General features: G+C 48.4%; 1 protein-coding gene across 1 annotated transcript; it reads left to right on the plus strand.

Moving 5' to 3' along the window:
• Positions 1-896: 896 nt before the first annotated feature.
• LOC120665731 (putative E3 ubiquitin-protein ligase LIN-1) lies at positions 897-12,962 on the plus strand. Its single transcript, XM_039945392.1, has 17 exons — positions 897-1,767; positions 3,062-3,122; positions 3,231-3,473; positions 3,838-3,917; positions 4,002-5,180; positions 5,258-5,399; positions 5,631-5,876; positions 5,965-6,262; positions 6,448-6,569; positions 10,696-10,815; positions 11,047-11,178; positions 11,256-11,378; positions 11,470-11,580; positions 11,655-11,801; positions 11,887-12,012; positions 12,384-12,500; positions 12,590-12,962. Exons 1-17 carry the CDS (start codon positions 1,088-1,090, stop codon positions 12,605-12,607), a joined length of 3,945 nt encoding a protein of 1,314 aa, XP_039801326.1. The 5' UTR covers positions 897-1,087; the 3' UTR covers positions 12,608-12,962.
• The last annotated feature ends 3,510 nt before the right edge of the window (positions 12,963-16,472 follow it).

Genomic DNA, 16,472 nt, shown 5'->3' on the forward strand with positions numbered 1-16,472 from the left:
CCTCAATTTTAAATATTTAAGTCAAACAATACATTAATTCATTTCTACACTACTACAGATTTGGCCTTTTGTCCCGGTTCCAAACTGGCTTTTGTCCCGGTTTTGGAACCGGGACAAGGCTTCCGGGACAAAAGCCTCTCGAGGCTTTTGTCCCGGGTGGAAGAACCGGGACAAAAGGTGTCTGACGTTAAAAAAAATTTCGCTCACCACGGGATTCGATCCCAGGACCTCTTGCCCAACGCATGGTTTCCTTGCCAATTCACCTAAGTAGTACACGTGACTCAGTATAGAATAACTTCTTTTTGAACTATCACGTGGAGAGGCCTTTTGTCCGGGTTGGTAACACCAACCGGGATAAAAGGGGCCTTTTGTCCCGGGTGGTAACACCAACCGGGACAAAAGGGTCACCCTTTTGTCCCGGTTGGTGTTACCACCCGGGATAAAAAGGGTTGGACCTTTTGTCCCGGGTGGAGCCACCAACCGGGACAAAAGGGGGGTCTTTTGTCCGGGTTGGTGGCTCCACCCGGGACAAAAAGCCCCTGTCCCCCACGTTGGTCCGGCTAGCCGTTGGACCCGGGACAAAAGCCACCTTTTGTCCCGGGCCCAAAGGTAACCGGGACAAATGACATGGAAGAAAGGCCTATTTTGTAGTAGTGCTAGGAGTCTTTATATAGTTCTCTATTATAAATTCTATTATTTATTAGATTTAATGACTATTGCTAGAGTTGGAGCGAATTTAAAGATTCTTCGATTTATTATTGGGAAAGCCTGATTTAGAGGTACTGCTCTGCTCCCCGCTGTTCTCACTGGATTGATTCCTAATATTTATTTCTTCACACACTCACACGCACACACGGGTACATTTAACCTCCCCAATCTCTCTCTCTCTCTCTCTCTCTCTCTCTCTCTCTCTCTCTCTCTCTGCAATCCACTCCTACGCTTGCTTCCATGAACTCAAGAGGGGAGGGGAGGGACCAGTTGCTCCCCGTACCAGCTCAACATTTCCCATGAACCACTCTTACAAGGCCACTGGTGGCTGCGAAAGAGTTCGCTGAGCACCGGCGCCATTGTGGCGACACCGGCCGCAATGCCGACGGCGCCTATAATGGCGGTGCCGCCGCGCGCCTCCATCAGCTCCCTCATCTCCTTCATCCAGCACCACCTGCGCGCGCTCCTCGCCGACCCCGCCGCGCTCCACGCCGCGCGCGGCCGCTGCCTCGCGCTGCTCGCGCCTCGTGCCCCGCGCCGCGACGATGACCCTCCTCACCACCCCGCCGAGCCCAAAAACGAAGACGACGACGAGGCCGTCCTCGCCGCGCTCCACGGCGCCGTCGACGCGTTCCTCCCACCGGCCTCCGGCGGCGACACCGCCGCCTGCCTCGCGGGCGTCGAGGACGCGTTGCAGGCCCCCGCGCTCCTGCCGGAGCACGGCGAGACGGCGGGGCTGGGTAACCGCCGCGTCGCCGCGTGCGCCTACTTCTACCTCGCGCTCTTGCGGTGCGCGCAGGGGGACGCGTGGCAGATGGCCATGGACCTCCTGCAGGCCGTCGCCGTGTGCCCCACCGCGGTGGCCGCCGACGCCGCCGCGGGCGAGGAGGGAGGCGGCCTCGCGCCGCGCGCGCTCTGGGAGGGGCTGTTCGACGAGGCCGTGCTCGCCAGGGCCGGCGGCGCCGGCAAGGAGGACGCGGCGCGCAAGGCGGCCAGGCGGTACAAGGACTGGCTCATGTACTACAAGGTGGTCGCCGCCGCCGGCGTGGAAAATGGCGGGTGAGTCGCTCGGCTCGTTGGAAAAGATGGGGCTTTACCGCGGCAGTTATAACGGCATATGTATACGGTAACGTACATCTAGCGTATGCAAGCGCGTACGTATCCTGACGGGTATGATTGTACGTGTATACGGTGTATACTCCTACTTGGGAGTGACGCTGCATGGCACGCTGATGAGGCGATTGGAAAGTGAAAAGCGGGCGAAAACTTTTCCTGACAGAATGATAGGATTGTTATGTGCTGAAGTAGGGCCGGTGATTTCTTTCAAAAAAAAATGAAGTAGGGCTGAAAGCTGTTAGAGTTTTCCCGGAGAATATTTTGTTATCCCTACCCTTTTGCGCAAGGTCCTTCTTACCTCTTTTTAGATCCTTTTTTTGCTTGTTAATATTCCCCGTGGCTTTACATGCAAATAGTGTTTTAAAGACGGTAAGGCGAGGCGAACTGAGCTGGGTGCACCTAGACGCCTAGGCGGCGACGTCCAGGAGACAAGGTGGCACGGTAACCCAAGGCGAGCTGAGTCTACTTGGACGCTTAGACGACGCCTTTGAAACACTGCATGCAAACATAAATGGAGGGCTTTTTAAAAAATTAGCTATATTTTGATGACAGTGGCAAAAACTGTTACAACTGCAAGGTTGCGAATTTCCAATTCATAAGCAAAATTACACTTACAAGCCTTTTTTTTCCTTGAAAATTTTTCAAATGGGACACCATCTTGAGATTTCCGAAACGAAATGTGTCCTTTAATTTTTTTGATTTTCTTTGTTGAAAACATCCAATATTTGAAACAAATACCTGTACAAGTTATGGGCAAAAAATCAGCAGTTTCTAGGAGCCCCTTAAATTAGCAAAAGGGGAAAGATCAGCACACTCCCTTTTCCGAAAGGGATTCTAAAGGCAAATGCCACACACACCTTTTTAGCCAAATGCCATCTTCAAATTCCTGCCTAAGGCCTGAAGCAAAGCTGGGGGCAAAGATTCTCCACCAGCAGCTTGAGACGAGCATGTACACTGAACCATCCCAGCAGCTTGAGACGAGCATGTACACTAAACCATCCTCGTCCAGTGCAGCTGCATGCCTGCAGAATGATAGTACCATCTAGAGAGATCATCTTTTGCATTGCCTGCAGCTATATATAGTTCAATAACCAATAGGTCAAATCATGCTGTCAGTCTAGTTGCTACATTGTCTATATACCCTGTCTGCAGTAGTGGCTTGCTACTATCTGTAGGTGTAGACAAGAAAGACAGGGTTGTCTGTCTGAAATCTGAAGATATATACTTCCATGATCAGGTGTTTTCAGATAGGAAGATCGGGAAGCTCTGTCGTTTCAAGATGGCTGAATTCTTCGGAGGTAAGTATCATATTCTCTATACATATCTTGATACAATGCTGTATGTGCATACAAAGAGTTGATCCCACCTGCATTTGGGAGCTGACAGTTGATCCGGCATTGTTGCAGGATAGAACAACCAAGTCAATTGATCATGAAGGAATGAACACAGCCTCTGGATCACGGTTTGGTGCTCATGATGATTTTGCTGAGCTGAAGGATTTTCTCAGCATTAGAGATCAAGATTTCCATGAAGATACTAAAGGGAGCTCTGACAGCAGATGCCTCCATGAGATGCTTGAGGAGTCCCAGTCTGATTCACCTGTTTCCTTCTACTCACATCTTGATTCAAGTGAAGAAAGTGATAATGAGGTAAACATACCCAGTTCTAGCATGCAAAGCTTCATTGCAAATTATAGTGGTTAAGGGACATACTATTATAATTACCATTTTCAGCAGAACTTGATTTCAGTTTTTGTTGTGCCACACTTACCAGCAGTACAATTTTATTTACAACGGTTTGTCGTCACTCAAGTTAAAAGTGCAAATGATTGGAGATACATGCCCATGCTGACCTGCTAATAGAGCAGTAAAAACTGAATATGTTGTTACTAAATTTTTACCAAAATCATTTCCTGGAATTTGTATATGTGGGCTGAGACAAGTCTTTGTTGCAATATTAGAAATATTGGGATAACCCCTAGATTTTAATGGCATCTAATTTCATCTAAAGCAGGCAGCTCCATATGACAAAGGAAGGTCAGCAAAGATTATGCCAATAGATACAGATTTCTTGTCAGCTAAACTCCATGAAAGGTACTCCATTTCACAGTATACGCGATACTGCTTCCTGTGCTGCCTGACCTAAAATTTCTTTATCTTGGTACCATCTTTGCTTAGATCAAGCCAGAACAAGAATCTGACATGGTGCACATCTCCTGAAAATGCAATGATATACGCTCCAGAATCTCCGATATACCATGTGGACGACAGCAAGATGAAACCAAACTTCTTGCAGTCAGACAGATCACATGGCTCACTGAATAATCTGTCAAATTCGGTCCTAGAACTGAAGAACGCTGGCTCATACTCCACATCCAACTATCCTTCCAAGGATGACATGTTTCCACAGTGCTCACCGAGATGTGATCTCCGATGTTTCAGCAACTTCTCGACAAAATTTATCAAGAAAAGTTCCCTGTCTGATCTGGTCTCCAGAGGAAGCATGAGCAGGAAATTCAAGACATCCACGACCAGTGAGGACTGGAGTGATGTTAGTTCACGCTGGGGGAAGGACAGTCATGTAGATTTTCTTGAGAGGTTCGAGAAGGCGGTATCAAAATTATTGGTTTCAGATGGATTAGATAGCTGCCTAGATGCTGGCTCTGAGGTAACAACTATATGGCAGTTATTGAGCAACACTTACGAGGTGAGACACAGGTCATCAGTAAGGCAAGACATCCTTGACCAGCTGCTTGACAGCATTTCAACGTCTAAGAAGGACAAAGTTATCAGGGCATCAGTCTGTGTACTACTGCTCATGATATCTGAAGATAGAAATATGATGAGAGGCATCAAGAGAAAGGACTTCCATTTATCCAATTTAGCCACCGCATTGAAGAGAGATGTGCATGAAGCAGCCATTCTGATATACTTGTTGGACCCTACACCTTTAGAGATCAAAAACTTGGATTTGCTGCCCTCGCTTCTGCATATTGCCTGTAACTCAGACACCAAAAAATGGCCCGCAATTCTTCCACTTACACCGACGTCAGCATCGATATCTTTGATTGAGATCCTAGTGACGGCATTTGACTATATAACAAACAATGTCCACTTGGCTTCCCTCAGCTCCCCTCCTATTCTGTCTAAGCTTTTTGATGTTGCGAAGAACAACTTGGAAGAAGGTGTCGCCCTGGCAGCTATTCTCATCAGATGTGGGCGTCTCAATGGAAACTGCAAGAAGTTCTTATCACAGGCTACTCCAGTGGACCCATTCCTTCACCTTCTCAGACAAAAAGAGCACCGTGCCAAGTGTGCTGCACTTGAATACTTCCACGAGATTCTTCAGATTCCCCGGTATGATGCAGAATCTGAAAAGGTGTATTTTGTTATATATTTGCCTGAATAGCATGTGGAATTGTGCAAACTTTCAGGTCGTCAGCAAACTCTCTGCTCCAAGAAATACGGCGGCAAGGAGGCATTGCAATTATGCACACATTGATGGCCTGCCTCCATCAAACTGAACCTGAACATCGGGTTTTAGCAGCTAGCCTTCTCCTGCAACTAGATATAATGGTACATACTCTGTCAGCTGTCCTAGATAACTCTAGGCTGAATAAGCATTTGCGCTCTAAACTGTTAAAGAACCACAAAGGAACTTCCAAAAAGATACCCCAAAATGTTTCTATTGTTCCAAATTCCTCTATATTTTTTATGGTTTCATTAATAATGCAAAAACACAACATTGCAGCTAGCAATTGAACCTCGCACCATCTGAAGCAGCAGGTTTTATATTCCTTTCTGCAGGAGAAATCAGATGGCAGGAGTGTGTTCCAAGATGAAGCGATGGAAGTTCTATTGGATTCTCTGTCATCTCAAGAAAACAGTAAAGTGCAGGCACTATCAGCATCATTTCTTTCAAACCTTGGAGGGACTTATTCCTGGTCAGGAGAATCGTATACTGCAGCATGGGTTGCAAAGAAAGCAGGTCTCACATCAGCATCTCATAGAAATACAATCAGGAGCATCGACTGGCTTGATTCTTGCCTTCAGGTTAAGTATTAGAAGACTTTCATTTGGCAAAAATAATATTACTGACCTAATGGTAAGAAAAAAATAATAACAGTCATATATGATGCAGGATACAGAAATAATCACATGGGGCAGTAAATCCGCACGAGCAATTATTAAAATAGGGATACCGTTTATCAGAGCTTTAGCCAAAGGAATGCAGAGCAAGGTGAAGGGAACCTCACATGATTGCCTTGTATGCACTGCATGGCTTGGAAGCGAGCTGGCTGCCCTTGGTGAAACTAACATCAGATACTCTGCTTGTGAGATCTTGTTACATGACATAGCAAGTCACCTGCATCCAGGGTTTGAGCTTGACGAAAGGGTTTTAGCATGCATGTGCCTCTATAATTACACCTCTGGAAAAGGTAAAGAGTACATCATTATTATCTTATATTCAGTTACAATTGAATGTTTTGATATGAACTAAAATTTCAAGAGGCATTTTGCACATCCTAAAGATTCTTGGAATGTAAACATTCAAGCCAAATTGAAGGAGTCCTCATTCCTCAAAGCGTTATATTTATACAAATTTAACATTTTCTAACAACAGGAAAGCAAATGTTGATGAGCTTGTCAGAGGGTTCCCGAGAATCTCTGAGGAGGCTTTCATCATTCACATGGATGGCTGAGGAATTACTTCAAGTTACAGATTATTTTCTTTCCAGCAAACCAGTGAGTATTGTTGGAATAACTCCCCTCCTCTTCCCTCATTTGTTTCATACTACCTCTGTTCCAGAAGGCCTTCAAGTAGATTTCTTATATTAGGAGCTAAGATTATATCTGTTCAACATGGTCCTTATTAAAATTGTAGGAGAGAATAATGGCTTGTATTCCTCCAAACCCTAGAAGGGTGGGATATATAGTTCCTATCATAGTCACAAAGTACCAGGGTCGATTGGGTCGAGATACGGGGTCGAGGGTCGACATTTGAAAAAAGTGTGGTACGAAGGGGTATACCCCTTTGGAACGACGACCCAAAAATTGGTACGTGACCCAGTAGCATTTGGGTCGATGACCCGGTTCGATCCAAGAGTCGTGGATCATATCTTTAAATATACGGAAGGAAATCTGCCAGACATCGAATAGAAGACAACATAATTGGACCATACTTTCACACATTCTCAGCCCAACATCGAACTAAAGCCCACGAAAGCCCACAACCCACTCCCTAACCTAACCCTCATCCACTCCCCACGACTCTCACGCGAGCAGCAGCGAGCAGCCTCTGCCTCTCCGCCACCACTCTCTCTCTCTCTCTTCCTCTCCCATCCTCCGCCGCCGGCAGCCTGCAAGTGGAGCTCCCCGCCTCCTGGCCGCCGCCTACTGGAGCTCCGACGCCTCCCGGCACGGCGTCGCCCCTGCAGCCAAGCTCCGGCGGACGGCGCAGCGTCGTCCCCCTGCGGCCAGGCTCTCCGGCCGGCGAACGGTGCGGTGGCGGCGCCGCCCCTGTGGCCAGGATCCAGCGGACGGCGGACGGAGCGCTTCCTCTTCGTCTGCATCTCGTCCCGTCTCCCGTGGACGACGGCCCATTTGTGCTTAGTCGCAGCAGGACGCCGAACCGGACAGGTTTGGGTCGTCGACCCATGTCGTCCCCGACCCGCGAATTGGGGCGACGAACCCGGGTCACGGAACGCGGGATCGACCCCAAATTCTGTGACTATGGTTCCTATACATGGGCCTCTAGATGGGCCTCTATACATGGGCTCAATATACTCCAACACCCCCCGCAGTCTGAACTACCGGCGCAGCGGTGTTCAAGACCGGACAACAAGAAAGCTAACACCCCCGCAGTCTGAACTACCGACGCAGCGGTGTTCAAGACTGGACAAGAAGAAAGTACAAAGGGCAAAGACCCCCCGCAGCCACAACTAGCCACCTGCTACGTTGAGGCTGGAGCGAAACTCCGAGAAGGTCGAGGAGAGCAGTCCCTTGGTGAAGATGTCAGCAAACTGGGAGGTGGTCGGGACATGGAGTACCCGAACATCGCCGGCGGCGACTCTGTCGCGCACGAAGTGTAGGTCGATCTCCACATGCTTCGTCCACAGGTGTTGGACGGAGTTGGTGGAGAGATACACGGCGCTGACGTTGTCACAGTAGATGAGCGTGCTCTTGGCGAGCGGGTTGTGGAGCTCCGCCAAGAGCTGTCGAAGCCAAGACGCCTCCGCCACGCCGTTAGCGACAGCCCGGTACTCCGCCTCAGCACTGGAGCGGGAGACAACCGGTTGCCGTTTGGACGACCAGGAGACCAGGTTGCCGTCCAGGAAGACGGCGTAGCCGGAAGTGGAGCGGCGAGTGTACGAGCAGCCAGCCCAGTCAGCGTCGGTGTAGACCACCAGCTCAGAGGTGGGAGAGCGGTGAAGAACCAAGCCGAAGCCAACAGTGCCACGGACGTACTGGAGGATACGCTTCAGCGCAGCAAGATGAGACTCCCTGGGATCATGCATGTGAAGACAGACCTGCTGAACGGCATAGGTGAGATCCGGCCGGGTGAAGGTCAGGTACTGCAAAGCGCCAGCCAGACTCCGGTAGGCAGTAGGATCAGCCACCGGATCACCCATATCAGCAGACAGCTTCGCCTGAGTATCGACAGGAGTGGAGCATGGCTTGCAATCAGTCATCCCAGCCCGCTCCAGAATGTCGAGTGCATACTGCCGCTAGACGGGCGAGTCTCAACAGTAACGCCCAAGAAGTGGTGGAGCTGATCAAGATCCTTCATAGCAAACTCCTGCTGCAGAAAGGAGATGACGCGCTCAAGCAACTGCTGACTGGAGGCGGTGAGCACAATGTCATCAACATAGAACAGCAGGTAGGCAGTCTCATCCCCATGGCGGTAGACGAAGAGAGAAGTGTCAGCCTTGGCCTCGGTGAATCCCAAAGTCAGCAAGAACGTGGCGAACCGAGAGTACTAAGCCCGAGGAGCCTGCTTCAGACCATAGAGGGACTTGTTGAGCCGGCAGACCATATCCGGACGACTCGAGTCCACAAATCCGGCTGGCTGAGAGCAGTACACTGTCTCTGACAGAGTGCCGTGAAGAAACACATTCTTTACATCCAGCTGGTGCACAGGCCAGGAGCGAGAGAGCGCGAGCGAGAGGACCGTGCGCACAGTAGCAGGCTTCACCACTGGGCTGAAGGTCTCATCGTAGTCCACACCAGGCCGCTGGGTGAACCCCCGGAGAACCCAGCGAGCCTTGTAGCGCTCCAGTGTGCCATCAGCCCGACACTTATGCGTCCAGATCCACTTGCCGGTGACCACATTGCAACCAGACGGACGCGGCACGAGGTCCCACGTCTGGTTGGCAAGGAGAGCCGCGTACTCCTCTTCCATCGCGCGACGCCAGTGAGGATCCGCCAAGACGTCGCGGACAGAGGAGGGTACTGGAGAGACCCGCGACTCTCCCTCGGTAGCGGAGAGAGTTGCGGCCTGAGAAGCCATCCGCCGAGTCACCATGGGATGGATATGCCAAGGATCCCGATGGATGACTGGCGGGTGGTACACCTCCGGCTCGCCTCGAGAGGGAGCCGGAGGAGGCGGCGGCGGCGACGGCTCCGGCGTCGGCGTCGCAGGGGACTCCGGAGCAGGAGGCGGCGCCGGTGTCGACGCCGAACGACGCCGGTACACCTGCACCGGCTCAGCGTACCGCTGCGGCACCGGGGTCGGCGCGGACCGATGCCGGTACACCTGCACCGGCTGAGCATACCGCACAGGTGCAGGGGGAGGCACCTGGGCCGCGCGTGGCGCAGTGGTAGACACCGGGTCCGCGCGCGGCACGACCGGAGGTCCGGGGGCCGCGCGAGGCGAGACGCCGAGACCGCGGGCACCGGGGCCGCGCTCGGCGCAGTAGGGATCACCGGGAACGGTGTCGGTGTACCGGGAAAACCTGCAGGGAAATGACAGACAGGAAAAAGTGGCTGAACCACCGGGTCAGTCGGAAACAGAGACTCCAGCTCGGGGTCAGGAGAAGGTGTGGAGGAGGTGGAGTAGGGGAAATCCGACTCGTCAAAGACGACGTGTCGGGAGATCAGGACGCGGCGAGAGGTGAGATCAAAGCATCGGTACCCTTTGTGGTCAGGAGAGTACCCGAGGAACACACAACGAGTCGAGCGGGGCGCCAGCTTGTGAGGAGCAGTGGCGGAGGTGTTAGGGTAACACGCACACCCGAAGACCCGAAGGTGGTCGTAGCGGGGAGGGGTACCGAAGAGAGCGTGGTGTGGAGTGGGAGCAGGAGAAGCAGTGGACGGAAGACGGTTGAGCAACGCCGGCTCCCAGGGCAGGGGAGGCGGCTGCGCCCAGACTACCCAGAGCAGGGGAGGCGGCGGCCGCTGCACCCGCGAGCAGAGGGGAGGGCCGCGTAGGGGGTGGCGGCGCCCTGAGGAAACAGAGTAAGCAGCTGATTCCAGACGGGAGCAGACGGGAGCAGAGAAGGGAAGAGGGGCGGCGCTGGGAAGGGGAAGAGAGGTAGCGCCGGCGGCCGGCCGGCCATGGCGGCGGCGGCGGCGGCAGCCGGGAAGAGGGAGAGAGAGGGCTAGGCTAATGATACTATGTAAGAGAGAATAATGGCTTGTATTCCTCCAAACTCTAGAAGGGTGAGATATATAGTTCCTATACATGGGTCTCTAGATGGGCCTCTATACATGGGCTCAATATACTCCAACAAAAATCTCACAAGTTCTTTTAGGCTTACCATTCTTAACTTCAAAAGCTATGCTGAGATCATCCTTACAACATTGCTAGCTAGGCTGTTGCATTAAATGTTTCTTAAACATAAGATTTAATTTTCAGATGTTGTCAGTGCAGCGTGTATCATGTGTACATACACAAATCCTGGAAATTGGTCAGCCTGGCAATGGCACAGCAACTGCTATAGCATTCTTCAGAGGGCAGCTTTTTGCTGGTTATTCTAATGGAACCATCAGGGTAATGATTTATTCCATATGTCAGAATTCAGATCACAACCATAGCTTCAAATTACCCATAATAAATCTAAGAAATTAGAACATAATTTATTGCGTTACAGAAGTTACTTGGAAAGGGACTTTAGAAAAATGATAGAAACTCTGTACTGTTACACACCAAGTTCTCTGCTTCAGTTCATGCAGTAGTAATTACTTGACTAAAATGTTCCTAATACTAGGGTGTTCTGTGCAGGCATGGGACATAAAAGGCCAAAGGGCAGTAATCGTCAGGGAGGTAAAAGAGCACAAGAAGGCAGTGACTTGTTTTGCTCTATCGGAAACTGGGGAGAACCTTCTGAGTGGATCAGCAGACAAATCCATTCGGGTAACCAATAAAACCGCAGTGCTAAAGCCGCAAAGGAATATCAATTGCTGGATGTTAAATTACAAGATCATTTGCAGGTATGGGAAATGGCACAGCACAAGCTCGAGTGTGTTGAGGTGATTCAGACAAGAGAGGCTGTGCAAAAGCTTGATATTTGTGGTGAAAAAATCCTTGTACTAACACAGAACAATGTTCTCAAGGTACTCATTGACTTGCTATGCACTAGACAATAACAAATGGGACGCATTACAGTAACAGTGTTTCTTACTTTGATTCTTCTTATTGTCACAGTTCTCTTGTGCATCAAGAAGCAGCCAAACATTGTACAGGGGCAAGCATGTCAAATCTCTAGCTGTATGTCAGGGCAAAGCTTACCTTGGTTGCACAGACTTGAGTATACAGGTTAGTTTTCTTGGTTACAAAAGCATGTAACAGTATCCTGGATCACTATATCTAAAGAGAAAGATTGTCAACAGGAACTAGACATGTCAGTTGAATCCAAGATTGAGATAATGGCACCTAAAAGAAGCTGGCGGATTAGGAAAAAATCCATTAGCGCCATTGTAGTTTATAAAGATTGGATGTACTGTGCTGGTGCTCAAGTGGAAGGATCAGCCTTAAAGGTATTAATTAATTAATTAAAGGATCAAACTTGACTTCTGAAAGCTATGAGATGAAAAGAAATGTTAAACATATAACTTTTTGCAGGATTGGAAGAAACGATGCAAACCTTCCATGACACTGCCAATACCAAAGGGAACAAGTGTAGAGGCAATGGCAGTGGTGGAAGACTTCATCTACTTGAACTGCAGTAAAAGCCCTAGTATCATTCAGGTGACATGAATTTCTTTCTTTTTTTTTTCTATATCGACTACACTATTATTATGTTAAAAAAAGGCAAAATAATTCCGGTACTTGAGCACAATGTACTGTTAGGAGATCTCTATCTGATTACAAATTTCGGACTTTACTCTGAAAATTGTTCCCAGTCCGTTGTTACCATGTTCTTGGTACTAAATGGAACTAACATTAGGTGATTATCACCAATGCACCAACAAGAACCAGGGAACCCAAAAAAACCATGTTCAATGAAGACTGGCCTGCCTTTTTTTATTTTATCAAAGTATATAAGCCATACATGTAATATCGTAAATTAAAAAAGAAATGATTCAGCGGTCTTGATTCTGCTTCTGAACTTTTGATAGATATGGCTGAGGGGGAAGCAGCAGAAAGTAGGAAGACTATCTGCAGGAAGCAAGATAACAAGCTTGTTCGCTGCGAATGATATGATCTTCTGCGGTACAGAAACCGGGTTAATTAAGGTCAGTAGCAAACAGACAAATCTTGGGAAGTGGCACGTATGTCTCCGAGGATAACGTCATATGTAAAACTCTTTGAAATGTAACTGCAGGCCTGGATTCCATTGTGAAGACTTGAAGTAAAATGAGCAGAGGAAGGCTCAATAATCATGTAAATGCAAAGGAAAGCTAGAGTGTACAGGAAACATTAAAAAAGAAAAGCATAGCATCGTACAAGCCCTCAGGAGGACACAGCAGCGTAGCTGGCATATTCGTGCGTAAACTCCATGATCAACAAGTCCTCCAAAAAATAATTAGTAGGTTCATAATGTAAATACTAATTAGAGTGTGTTGGTGTGCGTGTGTTTTGGGAAGCGATGGTGATTATGTATGTTAATAAAAAGTAGAGTACATTTCTTAGAGCAACATATAGCTGTGGCAGCCATACTATCCAAGAATGGAGTTTTACAAAATAATTATATACTACCCCTGATCACCCAAAAAAAAAGTCATTTTGGACATGGACAGGCCTCCAAAGTATGATTTTGATCACCAATTCCCACTGCGATACATTTGTAAACCCCAATCGGACAAACAGCCCAGATCATGAGGATGAAGACATAGGAGCACCGCACACACCTTGGGCACCCGGAGCGCTGCCGCAACGAGGCAACGGCGCGGAGGAGGGTGATATGCTCGGCCGCCCCCTGGGCGCATTTGGACGAGCACCTCGCGGGCACGGCAGCACATTCCTGCCGGCTCCTCCCGACCCGGCCATGGATCCTTTGATCTGCGTGGCGCCTTCATGTGACCCGGAGTCGCGCGCCAGGGGTCTGGTTCGTCTTGGTTCCCGTTACCGGCAACGCTGCCGCTTGCACCACCGCCGCTCCTCCTCCCTAGGCCTACTCCTTCCCTGAACAGTTGGTAACAAAGAGTAGCAGAGGATGATCGTCGAGAAGGCCGAGCCCAATGGGCTTCCTGGACCCTAAGACCACTCACATCGGCCAGAAAAGGAGAGGAGACGTGAGGCAACGTGCTCAAGACTGCATCCGCATGTCGCCCAACGTGTGCGTTTTTTTGACAGTCTAAATGAGGATTTTAAGGAGAATGTCGTAGAAATAAATTATATGACACATCATCAATTTTGCTGATATAATAAGTAGAGAGAAGAAAAAGTTTATAGTGAAGTTTCATTCCCATAAAACTCACCTGACATAGATATCTAGTTTCTAGTCTTGGTAACTATAAGATGAAATTGTGCACTGAGAGTGGTCTTAGAAGTTTCTCACACTTACTAATTAATCAAGTGCTACCTCCGTTCCAGAATATAGCTACTTTTAGATTTTTTTTCCAAGTTAAACATTTTAAACTTTGAACATAGATAGCAAAAAATTATAAAAATTGACAACGTCAAAGATATATCGAACCAACTATTACAACATGTAATATTTATGTTTAAAAGTTATTATTTTTCAAGATATTATTGGTTAAAAATAAAAATATTTGATTATGATTCAGATAAAAAGTTGATATATTATAGGACGGAGATAGTAAGAGTTACCAACGTGAGCCACTAACATGTGCCGCATCCTGCTTTGCTTTACCATGATGATGGTGATACTCCATCTGATGGGCAGATCAGGCACGCCGCATGCCGATGCCTCTGCACTGCTCTGAAGAGATTTACGAGCTGCTGCGCTTGCGCTGTTCCCTCATGGCACGGGCATGGCGTCCACTCCACTCGGGTCGCGACCCAGGATCCACGGGTCCATTAATTTTTCTTGAGTTGAATGTGTTGGAATTATGGGCTTGGCACATTTATTCTAATCAATGCAATAAAAGAATTTAAAGTCCGCCATTAAATGTTAGGGAATCAATTACTTAATTCCGTATCGGGATTTGAGGAGGATCTCAACCGACTTAAAGGGTGGACCTTGTGTACACCACTTGTGCCAGTAAGAGGAGGTCGGTGAACCATACGCACGCGCTCGCTCGCCTTGCCGGACCGAGGGCGTGGCCGGCCGGACGGGCGGTGCGTGTGCGTGGCGCGGCCGGCGGTGCGACGTGATGTGCTGAGATGAGAGAACGTTTTGCTGTTGAAAGCATTAAAACAGAGACAATAAAACATTGGCATTAATAGGTGAATGATGACACAGAATAAAATCTTTGCGGTTAATGAGATTCGTGTGACTCAATTGCACCAGTAATTGCTGCTCATCAAAACCCATTATGACGTCCAGGTTCGTTGAATCTGAGGTACCTCCATGCATATATAAACCAGGCTCTCCTCCACTCATCCTCACAACACAAGCACTCCATTAAAACAAAGACAATAAAATATTGGCATTAACAGATGAATGATGACACAGAATAAAACCTTTGCGGTTAATGAGATTCCTGTGACTCAATTGCACCAGTAATTGTTGCTCATCAAAAGCCCATTATGACGTCCAGGTTCGTTGAATCTGAGGCACCTCCACACCTATATAAACCAGGCTCTCCTCCACTCATCCTCACAACACAAGCACTCTTGCTTCAAGTACTCCTACTTAGGAGACCTCTCCCTTCTCCCTCTGCTGCTTTCTACATTACCATCGCTAGTGCTGCGTGCACAGCTCTAGCGAGAGCAGGCCTCCGAAACCTCTGCTCGCTGAAGGTCCTGCACGGGACGCAGGCAATTAGGTTTTTGGGGAGCGTCTTGACGCGACTGCTCGCTCCCTGAACGACTACTTCGTCTACATCCTGGTGTGAACGAACGACTACTTCGTCTACTTCCTGGTGACCGTTTGTGGGACTGCACTGCGAACCTCTTCCTGCATCGACGTCGTTCGGCTACTTCAGGCAAGGCCAGTCGAATAGAATGTCTATTCCAGCTGGTAACATTTTGTTCATGCTTATCAGTGAGAATAACATGAACACAAGCACATTCTTTGTTCACACATTATCACTCTTTTATGCCATGAAATTGCTAGTAATATTTGGAATTAAAATATACCGAAAATTGCCTAGTTATCTAACAATCTAAAAACCTGAACTTGTTAATAGGCTTTCGGTATCTAGCTTTGCTACAACAATCAAACCACCACCTTTTGATTGTTTCTATTACAAACATTGGCAAGAGCGCCTTATACTATGGTTGACAGTGCTAAGCGTGATGCATGTAAAAGAGGGTAAGCCTGAACAGTTCACTCCAAATGAAGGGGGTGCGTTCGATGAGGCTGATACCCTCTTTCGAGGCTGCGTCATTAGTGTTCTCGCTGAAAACCTGGTGGATTCTTATGTCCTACTGCCAACTGGCAACAAATTGTGGGATGCTCTTGAGGCTCAATATGGAGTGTCTGATGCCGGCAGTGAGTTGTATGCGATGGAGCAGTTCCTTGACTATAGTATGGTCGAAGACCGTTCTGTAATGGAACAGGCTCACATACTCTGGCAAAAGAATTCAAAAATTGCAGCAAAGAGTCCCCATGTGTGTTACCCGATAAGTTTGTGGCCGGAGGTATTATCTCTAAGCTACCACCTTCTTGGAGGGACTTTGTTACTTCTCTAAAACACAAGAGACAGGAGTTCATCATAGATGGACTCATTGGGACTCTTGATGTTGAGGAGGAGGCGAGAGCAAAGGACATACGTGGGAAAGTATTTGTTGGTGCTTCTAGCGCCAATCTTGTTTAGAAGAACAACTCTCACAAGAACAAGAAAAAGTCACCGCAGAGCCAACCAAAGACTAAGCAAACAACCACCTTCAAGAAGAAGAAGAAGAAGGGAGCTTGCTATGTGTGCGCTAGTACGGAACACTTTGCTGCAAAGTGTCCGAACCGCAAAGACAACTACTCCGCCAACATGGTCATTAGCGAACCTGGAGGAACATCGGTGTATGGTAATTTATTACCTACAGTTCTTTTAGTTTTTTGTTCACCCGAGTGGTGGGTTGACACTGGTGCTAATATTCATGTTTGTGCTGATGCTTCTTTATTTTCTTCTTACCAGAACGGC

Source organism: Panicum virgatum, chromosome 3N, assembly GCF_016808335.1.
Source record: "Panicum virgatum strain AP13 chromosome 3N, P.virgatum_v5, whole genome shotgun sequence".
Classification (NCBI taxonomy): domain Eukaryota; kingdom Viridiplantae; phylum Streptophyta; class Magnoliopsida; order Poales; family Poaceae; genus Panicum; species Panicum virgatum.

What these genes read in the sequence shown, in the direction of transcription:
- LOC120665731 (XM_039945392.1), top strand. Translation starts at nt 1,088, where the DNA reads ATGCCGACGGCGCCTATAATGGCGGTGCCGCCGCGCGCCTCCATCAGC. An exon ending in GGCTTGATTCTTGCCTTCAG is followed by an intron (nt 5,877 to 5,964) that starts GTTAAGTATTAG and finishes TATATGATGCAG; the next exon opens with GATACAGAAATAATCACATG. An exon ending in TGGAAGGATCAGCCTTAAAG is followed by an intron (nt 11,802 to 11,886) that starts GTATTAATTAAT and finishes AACTTTTTGCAG; the next exon opens with GATTGGAAGAAACGATGCAA.